General features: G+C 41.4%; 1 protein-coding gene across 8 annotated transcripts in view; it reads left to right on the forward strand.

Moving 5' to 3' along the window:
- The first annotated feature begins 335 nt into the window (after positions 1-335).
- Positions 336-17,315, forward strand: part of Esyt2 (extended synaptotagmin-like protein 2) — a 102,929-nt gene continuing 85,949 nt past the window's right edge. For 2 of the 8 annotated variants that reach the window (XM_071657134.1, XM_071657142.1), the window contains exon 1: positions 336-686. In XM_071657134.1, coding sequence (XP_071513235.1) covers positions 351-686 — 336 coding nt within the window. In that variant the 5' untranslated portion in view covers positions 336-350. Of the gene's footprint in view, positions 687-7,699; positions 8,123-17,315 lie in introns of those variants that run through there. The other 6 variants (XM_071657143.1, XM_071657138.1, XM_071657136.1 and 3 more) reach the window with 5 other exon arrangements.

Consider the following 17,315-nt stretch of genomic DNA (forward strand, 5'->3'; position numbering starts at 1 on the left):
CTGCCCAATTTCTTGGATGCTATTTATATCTATTGACTGTCATTTCTTGTTTCAGGCTGAAAATTTAGTTTTTATAAGTAATGCATAAGTGAGAAGTGATAGACATTAATATTGAGACAAAACCAAAAGATTCCAATTTTTTTTTCCTATCAAGCTAAGCAAAAGCTTAAAAACTTCTGATTTCGAAATATTTTATCGTGAATTATTTAATATAGATATGACAAGTGGAGGCTTCGTTATCTAAATTGTACTCACTGATAAGTTTCTTATCGGGTTAGCTTGGTGTGCGAGCTAGAGTATCATGATGGTGGGAAGAAGAAGGTTGTGTCTCGCTTGGGGCTGAGGATACTATGGCGGTCGACCCCCATGTTATGCCGCAGACTTGGGGCACTAGGCTAACAAGCGCCCTAGACCCTCTCCTTCTCTACCTTCAGCAAACCATCATCAACACCAACACTCGCATGTCGCATTTCAACTTTTACTTGTTCTCCAAGTATATGGTAACATCGTTAGCGATACATTGGATCTTGTGTGTTGGGGTAGGGTGGATGACGGTGGTGATCATGTACTGTGTGTTGTGCCAGGATCGCCGCAGAAAGGCCCGCACCAGACTACAGTTGGCCTACGCTGATGGAGACACGCTTAAGACCCTGTGGTCTCGGGCCGAGAAACTCATGCCAGCCTGGGTAAGTTATGCCGTCATTGTTGTTTTACAGGGCAGGACATCTTTGAATTCGAGTTTTCACCACGAGCAAATTTTCATGAAGATTCATATATGTACGATGGGATAGATAAGTACCATAATGAGAAAGAGTGTACGACGAATATTACATTTCACAGTGTTATGCCTTAAAGAGCCCAGTTACAGTGTTATGCCATTAAGAGCCTAGTTTCAGTGTTATGCCATAAAAGGGCCCAGTTTCTTCGGTCAGAAATTACATTTTGCTCTTGAAAATACTAGTGGAGAAGAAAGGGGCCCACTGGGAGAATTTTCCCACAGTGTTAAAAGATGCCCAGATACACGAGAAAAAAAGCATTAAAATGGAAAGCTGCTTTCAGTTATCTCTTAGCTGCAGACATTACAGAGTAAGACCTTGTTCACGATGGTACAATCCTTGAGTATCAAGACCTGGCCTTCAACTCTACTATGAAGGTGCTGGTCAAGTCATTCCCAAGGGTCGTACTGTCGTGTTCAAGAGATCAAACTTGGCTAAAAGAATTGTTACACATGCTTCTAGTATTATCATTGAAGATGTAAAGTACTTCTCCATTATAGTTACGAATTTCGAGCGTGGACATTAAACTAGTAAGGTCATTGTCAGAACGAGGATTCCACTCATGGTATATCAAAGACATGACATCTGCTCATATCATAACAAAGTGGTTGATGTGTGTATCTCGGTTCACGTCCTTACAGCCCATGACACTGAATTAGAATCGTTATACCTTCATCAGGTCTACAGGTTCAAAAAATCTTAAACTATATTCATAACTCAAATCTTTTTCATCGAATGGAGCTTCAGAAATTTTACAACACAGAGAGCTAGCGGTTGGTCCAGATGGTGTATTAAGTGCATGACCGAGATAGATTTGCCTGATAATTTTCTGCTAAGTGTCACAATGACTGTAGAAATAGACTGCAGGACTATTGTAAAACCTGGAACCAGATATATATCGGAAGTCCTCTGATGAGAACCTGCTACATTTTTTTTTTTCATTCTTTCTGGAACACTTTGCCAAAGTACGAGGCTGTGTATCACAGTAACAACTGGTCTACAACCCTTTACAGAACATGCCTAACGCATTCTCCCATCATCAATAGCATTATGAATGTGTGTTATATGATCCACAAAAGCTTTCGAAAATGTAAAAAGACTTCAATATTTTAATACCCTCAAGTCTTTAATTCTTTTGAAAGTGTTCTTTCCGAAGCTTATCACTGAGATAACTTGTTACTATTTGGTGTTATCTTGATCTTGTTCTGTTCTAATACATTTGATATTGCGGCGATAACTGGTTGGCGTACGACCAGGACGATAGCCATCGGGAAGGCTGACAACTCTATTCCTGAGGCAACTCAATCGTTCAGCCTGCGTTTTCCCTTCGCTGTTAATAACTAAATGATTTAGAGACGAACTGTAGGTTCATTTTTCGCGTTAAAGCTGAATATGTAATAGATATGAGTACTTGAAGACGCCAAGTTACGTATTGCAATCTTGTGTTGTAAGTGGAAGGAATTTGAATCTGAATCGTGTGTATTTTAAACTGAAGAGCCTCTCCAGACAGAGCGGCCATAACCTCATAGCCGCGCTGAGTGAGGCGAACATAGACAAGGGTGTGGATGCCATCTCCGTAGATAAGGGTAATCTGTTTCTTGACGTGGTCGAATTAAAGCTTAATAAAATTCTTTGTTTAGGAGCTATTGTATATTACCATTTGATTGGCTTGCGCCACCTGAAATGTAATATTATTGTGGGACGTGCTAACGAAATGCCAAAAATTTAGGTGTCAGTTAAATATGAATATGTAATGACAAAGGAAAATGATAGAATTATTGGAGACAGACAATGTAGAAATAGTGATTTTTTTAACAGGAGAAAATACGTGTACACAAATAGCTTAAAGTTTTAAGATATATTTTAGAAACCAAATTATTTCATTCTGTTTAAGTTTTTATATGTCTTTTAAAGAAAACACAATGTCTCTATAGTAACATTTTAGATATATTTTCTAGTAAACAAAAATATAAAACTAGGTAAATGATTTTAATTTTAAAGATATTTTTCTGTAAAAAAAAATACTAATATTCATTAGCTCTCAAAGCCTCATAAATACCACAATACAAGATTAAGTACCATCTAAAGAAAAAATCAATACTTGCAAGTTTTATGGAATTCCTTTGACATTAACCATTCCCCTTAGGGTAACAGCCTCAGAAAGAAAAGGCCATATACATAATTACACAAGCGAGCATTGAAGCCTTTACAATACAGGCTATTATACTGAAACCGTTAACATGTGAATATTTGAACCCCATTTATGATACGGATATTCTCTCCTAGCTGGACTCGTGTGTGTGTTCCTTGACATCCCTCTCATGCTAACACTCGGGCCAAACACCGCAAATGTCAGCTTGAAGGTCTTAGTTATATATTCATGTAATATACTTGTTACGTCTGCATTCCACTGTCTCAGTTTAATGGCAGATTTCTCAATGTATCTTTTGTATACTGTCAAGTGCTTTTGCTCCTGTGCTTAACTTCTGCTTACACTGTAACTCTTCCACGACCGAATCATGGCAGATTTTTGGGTGTATTTCACAGTGTGAGCAAAGGTTAGCTAACACACAGTGGCCTCAAAGGCCATTTTTAAGATCATCAAAGGCTACTTTTCAAAAGCCTTAGATCACTGCCTTGATTCAAAATAGGCGACAGAGCAACCTAATTAAAGTATGCTGAAGGTACTACACCTCAAAATGAGGCAAACTTCAAGGTTATCACAGCCTGCTCTTCAAGGCCAGGAAGGGCTGGTCACCAAGAGATGGGCCTTACAAGCATAAAATTCACTCGTACAATTCAAATAGGTAACTAAAACCTCTTGCATATCTTAGGGGGAAGTCCCCTAAGCCCATTGAGCTATGCAAAATACATTAAACAAAGATGATGATAATTGACATATTCTTGCTTAATTCCGTTCCTTTTAATCCATAGAAATGAAAAGAAGTACGAGTGACTGACTATTGAAACCTTGTCAGTTTCACCACCTTCTGAAAACATTCTTTGCCTGCAGACGAATATTAAGTTGTTTCATCGAACAAAACTCCTCTGATTATTGTTATGAAATGTTTTATGTTATCAAATATCATACACATATTGGTCGCCAGTCTTACGATAAAACCTCCTTACAAGAGCTGTGATTAAATGACTAATATTAGTAACTAAATCTAACATCCAATGTTTCTCTTGTTTTACGTCATTGTCTTCACGAGTTCCTAGTTCGCTGCTCCCCATCCTATTGAAAGTCCTAATCCCTTCTTGAGAAAGCCTAATTCGCACATCCCCTGAAAGTTCCTAACTGGTCCCCAATGACCAAATCCTGGATTTGCGCCTCTTATAAACTTATTAATGTCAGTTACTGTTAAATGGATGATGTTACCCACCATGAATATTTTCTCTCAGACATTTTAGCCTTTACTGTACAAGTACTCTTCAGATTTGCACTCCAGCCATCTCTTTGACCCTTATTTCCAGTAACTAGATTTGAGGTAACCGTACGCTTATACGAGGGTGGTGGGGTAGGGACGCCACCAGCATTGTAACGGTCGAAAAAAGAGGGAGGCCCGGAGAGAGAGAGAGAGAGAGAGAGAGAGAGAGAGAGAGAGAGAGAGAGAGAGAGAGAGAGAGAGAGAGAGAGTCCCGTTAAAGTGAAGCATTCAGTCAGAGGAGGAACTGGTTGAGTAGGCGGGAATTCTTGGCATCCCTTCGGCGTCAGCAGGCAACAAGGTCAGCAAAGGAGTGATTAGGATGGAGGAAGAGGGAAAGGATTTCCCTGCAGGTGGGAGTGCTGGAGGGAGACCCTTTTAAAAAGCCAGGTAGTCGTGGGTTCAGCACCCAAGATGAACTTTCGGACATACTGAGGTTGGGGGGGGTATGGTATCCCGCTTGGCTTGTCGTCTGTGCCAATTTATATGAATATACAATTTCTCAGGGAACCATCTTAAATATACCACTTAACCGAATTAACTTAGATGTTTAAATGTCACCCAAGGATCTGCGAAATGTTACGAAAAGGGAAACATTAATGTACTTGTTTTCAGTAGATCCTGAAAGATCGAGGCTATGAATTTTAGTTATGAATAGGAAGCCATCATTTGCAGGTGACTGTATCATATCCTAGAGGCCAGTTTATAATACCGTCATCTTTAATCATTCGGCCACATGGGTACGACCATTAAACAGTACGAACCTTGGGCATGATGGCTTGCTGCTTGCCCTAACATGAAAAGATTAAGTCAAAAGCATGGGGCAGCGGAAAGCAGGCAACGTATATTGCTATCAACAGGAAGCCAAGATAAAACTGTTGCTATATGTAAACTTCCGGTGGCTCTTGGCAGGGTGGGGCGACAACGGATTCTGTTGGTGTTTGTATCTCTGGCAGCTGGGAACCATTCAAGTACCCCCCACGAAACAGAGAGCACGTGGTGATTCCTGTTGTACATTTTGATGCGTTTGACTACTCTTACTGGCTTATGAAGGAAGGGAAATGGGGGAGGGGGGAATTCGTTAGTTAAGGGGGGGGAGGGTGGACAGAAAATATGGTAGATATTTCCTAAATCAACTCGGTGTCCGATGATCCCAGAAAGTAAGATTCTACATTCATTAGATTATCCCTGGGTTCGATCGCCCAGGGACCTTAGAAAATGAGTGCTGACTTGCCTTTGATGTCTGTGTTTATGGTATCCAAACCCGTCTGGCTCCTGAGTTGCCATGTAACTTATTTAATCCTGATAAACTCGAAAATCATAAAGATTCTGTTGTACCCTAGTGGTTATTATTTCACCATAACATTTTTCTCGTGGTTACATGCGATAGATAACGGATATAATTCAAGCGATGTAACAAGTAGGCCATTAATGTCAAGCACACATAGTGGTATGTTTTGATAGTGTTTCTTTATATTTGGTATTTACCTTGGAAAGTTCCAGGAATTTGGAACAATGTAAACCTTGCATAATTCTGCTTAACAATATATCCTGTATGTACTATATATGGTTTTATTGAAGATTTTCCCGGCCACTGACTTTTCTCGACTTGCAAGAGACAATGAATTTGAGATATAAATATCTATATATATTTCCTGTGGAGTATCACGAACAATATATATATATATATATATATATATATATATATATATATATATATATATATATATATATATATATATATATCTCTCTCTCTCTCTCTCTCTCTCTCTGTTACAAAACTCTGCATACTTATAACACCTGTCATGGCTTGCCCATGAAAAGTACGTCCCTTGTTACCCGCAAGGAGAGCTACAAGGCCGAGAAAAATAGCGCGTGGCAACGTGAAATGCCACCCAGACCCCATTCCCGTTCCCTCCCCCATGCTGGCGACAGTTGCCACAACGTCTTAATTTCCCTGTATTTTGGGTAAGCGAGCGGCTGTGGAACTTACACTGACGGTTTAACTAAAATGGGGTTAGTATTTGATTTAAATCTCACAACAAGATCCTCATCAGTTGCATAAGTGAAATGGATATTATGATAGCGTAACAAGTGCAATATAATGAGCCATAAGTTTCTATAAGGTCATAATTGGCGCTGATTCAAGCAGCGGGCGACAATGGAACTAAAGTTTTCATTAACGTAAACAAGCTAGAGAAACGCATTTCAGTCTCTCCCAAGAGGGAGGTACTACGAACCTAACTTTCTTTCTGAAAGGAATCTTTAAAGAATCATTATATAATTTGACGCGCGACTTTATAGCGTATCGGTTATCGTACCTGACCGTCATGCATGCTTCGGTCTCCATGGATCGAATCCCCAATGATTCGAGTCCCGGTCGCAGCATCCGGTCCATAGGTGACCCAGCTGTTTAACCTCCTATGTGTATTGTCGATAGATTTGACACCTGGCTTAAGCTAGGGTGAGTGTGTGTTTGTATTGATACATAGGAGGAAAGACATGGTTCATACATGAAGGTACAAATGATTAAGACACTCTTCCTTAATACACAAGTAGCTATCACACACACACACACACACAGACATATATATGCGCGGGGCTGGAAATCCTCCTCTCTTTTTTTTATTTTCCAAAGGAAGGAACAGAGAAGGGGGCTGGATGAGGATGTTTCCTCAGAGGCCCAGTCCTCTGTTTTTAACGCTACCTCGCTGATGCGGGAAATGGCGAATAGTATGAAAGAAAGAATATATATATATATATATATATATATATATATATATATATATATATATATTATATATATATATATATATATATATATATATATATTATATATATATATATATATATATATATATATATATATATATATATATATATACATATATATATATATTGGCTGTGTATCCATCTGCGGATCCGGTCATATTTGTCGGTGTTAGACGTCTCCAAATCATTTATATTATTTCTCAGAATATCATTAAGGTAATATGAATGGATACAGACCAACTAACGTGCCAACTTCTGTCCTAGTAAAAATTCGGTGACACTACAAGGGACGCACATGGTGGTTAAAGTAGTGAGGCTGTTAATCTGTTACTTTAAGAAGTATAATGCTATTTATAAAACAACTTGACTAATTCGCGAAGAGATTTCATCTTACCGATCTAAGAGTGTCCCCCATGATTTTGAAATGATAAGCCTTCTATCTTTCTATTTGAAATAATAAACCTTCTATCTTTCTATATATCTCCGGGCAATAAAAGCGGCTCGAAGAGTATTAGTTTACCAGTTGTTCAATCATTTGCCTCAAAAATGACTCAAAAAAGCATATGCACTGAACGGAAACACAAGATACCGAAGCTTAAAACTTAACAACACACTGATATACTAAAGTAACTACGAAAATCACATTTACGAAGGTAAATTTCGTTACTGTGAAGGGGAGTGGTGTAAAATGGCAACTGGCAACTGTAGGTGGAGGGAGGGAGGCAGGCCGGCTGGTGCACTGAGCAGGAGGACGTACGCATACAACCTAAGCCAGTCGTGTCGATCGCTGCTGCAGTTATTATAGCCATTATACTTCTGTAGTGTTCCGTCTATCGTGTAATCATGGGTGACGAGGAAGCAGAGAAAGTCAAAGATGTAGCCGAGGACGTGGGCCACGCCTATGGCGAGTGGTTCAGGAGGTATATGCACACGTTCACTCGAAGATTCTTCGAATGGTTCTTTGTATTCCTGTTTGGCTACTACAATATCAGCTTTGGATGGCTCATGGCGCCTCTGTTTTTCCTTGTCCTGAGAGACAAGAGGGCCAAGGAAAAGAAGATGAAGTTTGACATCATTCAATCGATCGCCAACGCTGACGAAAAGGACATTCTCCAAGAGATACAAAGGTTCTCAAATCTACCGTCATGGGTAAGTTACCATTCCCAGTGTATACTTATATTTACCTTTCAAAAAGCTATTTAGTATTCCCATATTGGTGGTTCCTTAACGCGTACGCTATTTTTGACGATTTTTTTTTTTTTTACGTATGAACAGATGCGTAGCTTGAGTAGAGCTCTCATTTCAAACTTTTTCTATACGCCATCATATATTGTCTTTTTTAGTGAGTTTTACATCGATTTTCACTTAGAGACATGGGGTAATGTGCTTGACAGAGATGATGGGTAGGGTGTGGGGGTGGTTGTGGTGTAGTCTGTTCACCATCCCTGACATTGAACCGTGACCTTAAGGCACCAGGTAGGATACGGACGTATCTACTGGGCCTCTACCTCCCTCACTCGCACACCCACTGTCGGTTTACACCAATAAAGTTACTTTGTTTTGACTTTTCAAATATAATCTGGTTGCCACTAGTTGGACACGCCTCTGTAAAAAAAAAAAAAGATCATGCTCAATATTTGATATATTGGGTATTGAGCAATTTGATCTGTCGCCTGATTCGTATATCTGAGGTTTGTCGTCCCTGTAGTACATTTTGTAGACAGTGGAGGGTAAGAGTCTTGCAACATAGTGTGGGTGGAAGTGGTTAGAACCAGTATGTTTTCCTCCACCCCCGCTTTTATCGTCATTTGTTTTTTATTGTTCATTATAATTACAGCCACATACGAGGGATGGAGTGGCAGAGGTATGTATGTCATCCCAGTATACAAAGGGTATATGTAACTGACCAGGTATAGAATACTGTACCTGTTTTCTGCATTTAATGGCCGTATCAAAACTTGATCAATCTGACTCTGGAATGTGTTCGTGGAGGGAAGCTTAAGCCCCTACCCATAATCCTTCTCCCACCTTGATACTGCTGTCACTTTCCTCTCTCTTTTTGCCAGTATCGTAGCATATATTTACTGCTGCAGTGTGTTTCGTAACGTCTCACCGCTGCCTTTAGACTGATCACTTGTTTTTCAACTGTTTTGTCTTCATATGACAACCTTGGGATTCCACAAGACATCTGTTTATACTACAATTGCCTTTCAAGTAGCTATCTCATCCCTACATGCCAAGTCTGCCTCGGGAATCATTTGTCGTAGGAACTCTTACGTACACTGGTTTTGGTCGTTCCTCGTTGTAAAGGGATGTTTGTAATGTAGATCTCGGGTTAGATGTATGGTATAAATTTTCAATACTTAAATCGCCGTATCCTGCGCTATCGAGGTAACGCCAGGGACAAAGCTGTTTTAATTGCTCTTCCTCATCCTGGTTATGATGCATTGTTCATCGAAACAATGACTCCCTTGCTGAACGAGGCTTCTGTTGACCAATTCCGTGGTTTCCCCAGACAGCTTCATATGTCCTGGTTCAGCCCCATTAATTACCCCTCCGTATGTCAAATATCTCCATTTCGATCTATTCCATGCGCGCCTCTCGCCCTCCTGCATGTTCAGGTCCTGATAATGCCTTTGACCTCATGTGCTTGGTTACCCCCTCCTGCTCTTTCCATTTCCGATGTATGTCCTGTTGCTTCCTTCGTTCATCGTTTCCATATGACAAGACTGTCTCTGCATACCTTGGTCAGCTCCGTCATACTCTATATCTTTTTCATTCATTAATAAGCGATCATCCGTGCACCATATAACTGTCCTCGGGCATGTGTTGTCCAACAAGCGATTCCTCTTCCGTTCCTTTGAATTAATTGCTCAAGACTCTCGCCATCAGAACACCATTGGTGCTACTATATCCTTAGACATGTCCTTTGCCCATAGTTACCTCTCCTTCCACATGCATCCCTCGGTGGACCTAGGGGCTTTTTACCCCCCAGTCCCACCCTTTGATTCACTACAGAACTCATAGTTACAACCGCTGTCATGTCCAGTTCGTAACCTAAAACGCTCAAAGTACTCATTTCAAAGTTTCCTCAATTCAGTCGCACTCAAACCTTAGTCCCCCCCCCCCCTTCTCCAGCTGAGCCACATTACCTTGGTTTTATTGAATTTGGCTCTTTACTCTCACCTTTTGCTATGCCAAATTGACACCAGCTGTCAAACTTTTGACACTAGATTGTGCTACTTCTTTGTCTAATCAATCGTCAAAGCAGTTTTGTCTCCAAACAGCAGGTAACGCCTCCCAAACCCCCTAACCCCCACCATACCGTTGATCCGCCCTTTTATGACACTGCCGTCGCCTCCCTTACCACCCCATCCATTAAAGGATTATACAGCCATAGTGACATTACACACACTGGACTCCGACACACATTTTACATGGAATTACTTTCCACCTCCCCCTTATACTTAACGCACGCCTTTCTACAGATTAATATCTGTATGTAGTACTTTCCTCCCACACCATATATTCGCAGCACTTCCTACAGTACTTTTCTATCGACCTTATCATACGGTCCATAAGTACCACACGTGCATCCTTATCTTTTTCTGAAGTATTCGACACATTATTGAAATCTAAAGCAAACACTTAGACCGCAAATGCCATTCCTCTCGTTAGCTATTGAGCAGCATTATCCCCCTTAATAATTCGCCTGCAATCCCATCCACTCCAACTACCTTGTCATACTTCACATTACGTACAGCATTAACTATTCATTTCGCCAAACCATTTGTCATGTCTCTTTCCGTGTACCTTCAGGTGCCAAACACCCAACAAACTTCTACCTATCGTTTACACAGTCAACAGTCTTTCAGAGTCATCCATATCCTCTTTATTTTGCATGTTGTCGCTTCTCCCATATGCTCCCTTCACTGATGTTCCCATTTTGATCTTTTGTTCTTGCTCGTCTCTCATACCAAAGCATACATTCTAAGTTGGCCGATACTTTCTCGCTTCATCTCGTTTCCTCCTGCACCTTCTTGATCTCGTGCCGCTTTTACTTTTACATTTCCCAATCGCTTGCATTCATTACTTGCATAAGTTACATTCATTACTTGCAAACATCACTCCCTTCTCTCCCGTCTTTAACAAGCATTATTTTGATCCTACCACTCGTGTGCCCATATCCCGCTTTCCGCATGACCTACTCCCACACTTGTAAACACTGCTTTCCAAAATATCATTCCTCGCTCAGTCCCGTAATTTATCCATATTCACATTTTGCCGTTGCCCAAATCCCTCCTTGTATCTCCTCGCGTAGTCTCTTTTCCAGCTTCTTCACCTCCCTCTTCTGTAGCCTCCACAGAATTTAAACCTCGCCTCTACCAAAGAAATGATCCACCACATACCAGTTACTCCTCCCAGCAACAGTCTCGAACAATTACGGCAAATTCCAATGATTTCCGCTTACCATTTGTGCCATTCACCGACACTCACTTGTTCGTCCCCTTTTTTAAGGCAGGTATTCCCCAACACCACCACCTCTTTCCATCGCACAACTTTACCAACTTTTCTTAATTTTCCTTCACAGTGGATACCCCACGCTCCCTAACTCTAACACCCCAACAGCCTCATGTACTCAAGGCATTAAAGTCTCCCATCACAAATATTCGATCATTCATATCATACCCAAATTGCCGACGCACTGAGTGGCGCTCATCCCAAAACATGAATGCTTCACTTCTTGCCACCAGGCATCGGCACAATCGCTCACTTCTGAAAAAAAAAGAAAAAAAAAATCCTTTTTAACGACTTAACAGGAGCTCGCTCATTTACACCTTCCCACAGCTCCATTTAACCAACCTTCGGGTGAAATCTTTCACAACCTCTTGGGTTAATATCGCCATTCAAAAGCCGCTATCATTGGGTAAAGAGCTACTATCACCATTATCCTAACCTCTCGTGGCTATCACCACCGGTTATCGTAGTGTGGTGATTGGTCACCACCTCCTCCAGAGTGCAATCACCACTCGCACCATTACCTCTCAAAGTTATATCGCTACCGGATCGTCGTTATCACTGGGTATCAGTGTTGCCAAGCTCCTATCAAACGCATTAGCGCGGACTTTCGGTCGCCTACGTCGCTTGGCGACTTGTGATAACCCACAGTGTCTCCACAGTTACAGTTGATAACAGCTAGGAGGGTCACAGTGATCACCGGTCATGTCGTACGCATTGTACCAACGGTTGTGATGCGTAATGTTCTTGCTGCTGTAGACATTTTACATGAAAATTCTAATATACCAGTTTAGGGGACACCACGAAAGTGTTATGGGTTGGGATAATCGTATTAGACTCCTAGGAAACTAGTGTTATGGGTTGAGATAATCGTATTAGACTCCTAGGAAATGATTTACCAGTGTCCATAGTTTTGAACATTTATCGAACTATAATGGTAGGGGAAGGGAGGAAATGGAAAGGCTAAAATGTTGGAGATAACGTACTTGTGAATGTTAGAATGTTGGAGGTAAGGTACTTGTGAATATTAAAATGTTGGAGATAACCAAATAGAGAAAAGGTTGAAATGTTGAAGGTAAACTAGGAGTGATTTTTTTTTTTTTTTTTTTTTGAGATAACCTAGTTGTAGAAACACCTGCACAGATAAGCAACCCCTGTATTTCGCTTTCTGTGTCGTGACAACCCTGCATATATCGCTCATTGTGTCCTCTCAACCCCCTTATATCGCTCGGCGTGTCGTCACCAACCCCGTATATCTCTCGCTATGTCGTCACAACTCCCCCTATCGCCCGGTGTGTCGTCACATTAAAGTTTTGTCACTTTCCCTGTAGGCTTGTGTGGGAGCAGCTGCCCTCCCCACTCAGCCTGTCACCGCCACAGTGTAACCGCACAAGCAACATCCGCTTTCCAGACAACCGACATTGGCGTCGTGAGAAATTTCTAACTTGGACAATTCGCTTTCTTTCGCCATCCGAATATTTGAGATGACCAGCGGTGTTGTGTGGTCAAGGTTTACCTGAGGAAGACTTGAGAGTGGTAATCCGTTAATGGAGAAACGACAGGTGGGAGGCTAACAGTCTGTGGTGGGTCATTGACTGCAGGCAATGGGGCCAGTCCCCAGCACAGGTCGACCCGCACCACTCGCTCCTCATGACCTCTACACTGTGGCCGTATTTAACTTATGCTGGAAGTTTGAGTGATTTGCGTTATGCTTTTGACGGTAAATGAATTTTTTTTTTTTAAGTTGTTACCTAAGGCATAAGTTTAATGTTCAGTCAGAATGACTGACAACTTTCACGACGCCCAAAGAGCCGATCTTTTTAAACTTTTAATCGAACGTACCCATATATATATATATATATATATATATATATATATATATATATATATATATATATATATATATATATGCCGAACGTTCACTTCTTGAGGAGATATATGCACAAGCGGTTTTTTCTTTCCAGTGGTGATTGTGCATTATATATATATATATATATATATATATATATATATATATATATATATATATATATATATATATGATAGGTTATAGATGTGGTGGGTTGATAAATTTGCCTTCCAAGTATCGACTTCTCTCTAACCAGGCTAGGCTGGGGCCGGCCCCGAATACCTCGTCTGGCTTAACGTCAACCGTAAATCCGTAATCAGATCTATATGTAATCTTGGAAGCCTTGGGGAAAGTTGTGGCTTAAGTATAGCCATTTTGTAAGGAGAGGTTAATGTTTATGATAGGGATATGAGTCATTGAGGTTTGGGAGGGGGGGTTGAACTACCAGGTCTGGAGAATGAAAATATTTTGAAATATAGATACCCATCGTCTGGAGAATGAAATTCTTTATAAATATTGACACCCATCTCTGCACCCGATGTATAGGAAGATGTGATGGCTGTGGTCATGTTATCAAGCAGCGAATAACTTTGAAGAATTTGTTCTTGTATAGTACCTACCATAAATATATAGCTGCCATGGATGGTGATGGTATTCAAGGAGAGTTTACCGTTAGTTTGTATCTGTCTTGTTAGTCGTTTAACAAAAAACATTTGTCATTGAAGGTGCTGGGCCAGTTTGGTACGAGGTCAGGTTAAAGCTTTAGTACTGGAAGAGTTTGAAGGTGCTGGGCCAATTTGAAACAAACTTGGTAGGGCTGGCGTTTGGGTAAAGTTTCTTTTCAGAGGTGTCTGTTGATCCCAACCATTCTGCAAGATGGCCTCCGTTTCTGTAAACCTGGTAAATACATATATCGCCAAGTGAGGCGATGCTGGAGCTTGGTCTCCGCTATAGTTACTCTATCCTGGGGTGTCTGAACCCCCACCATCTAAGTAATTTTTTTTCGCGTTCAGACAAACATATATCGTGTGACGTTATTGGCAATGACCATGAAATAATGCGCTCTGTACCAGGGGAATGTATTGCAGGTGTAGGCGATGGGCACGTCTGTTTTGAACTTGTGGTATGTAAACCACGCATAGCCTTACTGTTCCGTTGTATCTCTTGCTCCTGGTCTATGCCATGTAGTAGAATAGCCTCTAAGTAAAATGGATCTCTCAGTCTTTAATAGATAAAAAATTCATATAGTTTGGACTTTTATCTAAGTATCGCTACTTTGGAATTTATATGTAGGATATTTTGATTGATATTCTTATTCGCGAATGCAGAGTCCACAGGACTGCGAAGCAACTTTCTTTTCCGGGAGCAAGTAGGAACCGGTGGAATTTTAATAAAATCCGGCTGTTTGCACTAATATTGTTCTTTTTATAGATTATAGGTAACCCCATGAGGTCGTACAGTCATACTCGAGGGACTCATTAAGGTTGGTGAGTCACCTACTCTTGACGTGCAGGTGAGCGACTGGTGCATGATGGCGCTCAGCCGTTGCCATAGCGCTAAACATTTTAACCATTTAATTCTTTTCTTTGGGAAATCTCGGGTTTGTGCGTGTTTTTCCTTAGTGTATAATGAATTTTCCCGTGTATGCATACGACGCGCGTGCCTTGGATCGCAATTTGTCTGAATATCATTGGTATTTCCGATGTGTGGTGGTTTACCGTTGTGATGCGATTGCACAGGAATTTTTATTGATAGAAAGTCGACTGGCATGTCTCGTGCTTTATGGTGGTATAGGACGAGGCTCTTGGTACGTGTTGCAGGTTGTGTAGCGGTAGTGGGTGGGTGGCGAGCCAGGAGGGCAACAAGTGTGTAACCTGAGCTGCCTTTCCACCAACACCTGCCGCCTAGCCCGGCCCAGCCTGTCATTGGTCGCCCTCCAGGCTCTCTCGCCGCACTCTGATTTCCGCAGCTTTTTTGTTTTTGTTTTTGCTTCTGTGCTTGAACACGACCGTACGACCCTTTGGTGTTTGTTTGCTCCTACCCTTAAGGGTCAGGTCAAAGGTTGAGTGAACGTCATTGGTCATACGGTCGTGACGAAGCGTGCAGTTCTGCCTTTTCATCTAGCTTTCAAGAAGGGTAATGTTGTGTATGTTGGTAGGAGCTGGGTTATTATAGGCTATATTATGAGCGATATGGTGGAGGTAACCTGATCCGTCCTAGACAATTTGAGCAGCCCATTAGGTATGACCGGTAAACTCCGTCAACCGTATCAGGTGAATTGCTTATGTTTACACCAGCAGTGTGACGTGCTAGTGTCTATCTTCTGTACATCTGTGCCTGAAGTCTTTTCGACACTTTTACCTTGTGTATTTCTAGTGATGGTGATGGAAGTGTTTGCAGTACGAACTGATGCATAGAAGACATGTACCTTCATTATGATTTCTGTATCCGTCTGCCGCTGCTGCCTGACACATCCTGGTCTGTTCGGTTTCACAACCTGTTCTTGGCTTCTTTGGAGCAAGCTAGCGTCTCATCAGCAGAATGTTTTCTCGAACAGTTATTCTCTCGTGGAGTATGTGGAGCGAATGAATTTTGGATCTTTTTAACTTGTTAGTTGTTAGTTTACATATTGGGCTACGTGTAGCTGGTAGTCTGGTTGTCCAGTGGTTAACACTTGAGGACTAGCTGGTATTGACGAGGTCAAGTGTAAACCTCTGGAGCAAAAGAAGACCCATGAGTTTGATTGGGGTAACGTTCGAAAAATGTCCAAGGGTCGTACCGTCGTGCTCAAGGTTATCTAACACATTCCTGTAATACCGCAAGCGGGATGGCAACATTACCACGGGGGGAAACGGGATAACACACCAGAAGAGCAACCAAACCCCAGGTTACTCGCTACCATGACGAGGCTTGATGGTAGATCATCATATCTGTTGAAGAACCGCACCAAGATAAGCTGCCCTGACCAGTCTGTAGAGAATGTGGCACCTTCTGGAGAGCGTAGTAAAAGCCATGATCATACTTATCCCTGCCTATCCTCCTATACCCATGCATCTCGCCTCCAAAACTTGCATATTGAAGCTACTTAGGATAAGAGAGAGAGAAAATAGGCTCTACAATTGGTCATAAACAAGAAGTACCAGACATTGAAACATAATAAAAGGCGGCTTGAAATCGAACATATTGGCTCAAATTACGAGAAGCGACTCGTTATATATGGCAAAGGCTAGAAGACAACTACGACCAATTATACACATTTCCGAGACGAGAACAGTACGACAAACACGGAATTAACACCTTTGGTTCCCACGGAGCATCAGAGCACGAAGGGAGACTCCATCTGTATATGTCCACTGTACTTCGGAAATTTACTCTTCCCAACACCGTTACACACATACCCACAGTCTGCCGGGAGTACATATGAATAATGCTCTAAAGTTTCCAGCAGCTTCCCACACACCAGAAAACCTACACCATACTTGTTTAACTCTTCCATTTGAAATCTACAACTAGGGTCCAACGCCTATCCCCAAACCACTGTACAAAAGAAATGTCTGGAATTGTGTGAAGCTTGATGTTGCTTGCCGAAATGAGATTTGTGGCAATGTTTATGAATGTTATACTTGTGCTAACAGCGTCCCCCTGTCCTTTCATCGTTGAACCAAGGAAAGATCTACTGACTAGTATTTTTCTTGAGGGAATTCGCTGATAACGAGTCAGCACAGTAGAGAGTACTGTACGCTTCAGAGAATATCGGTCTATGTCAAACTGCATATTGATGATGTAGCGGCTGGACCATGACAGGCCAGCATCCAGTGTGCCGCCTCGGATGCCGGGACGACCCTCTCGCTTTTCCATCGACACTTGACCACCATCTTCTGCTTTCCCGGGATATCCTAAGATATTTATGTATTATATAACCCTGCCTCGAGGTTGTTACATTGTGTAAAGCCAGAATGAGATTTGTCTGAAACA

Source organism: Panulirus ornatus, chromosome 64 (genome assembly GCF_036320965.1).
Source record: "Panulirus ornatus isolate Po-2019 chromosome 64, ASM3632096v1, whole genome shotgun sequence".
NCBI classification, from domain to species: Eukaryota; Metazoa; Arthropoda; class Malacostraca; order Decapoda; family Palinuridae; genus Panulirus; species Panulirus ornatus.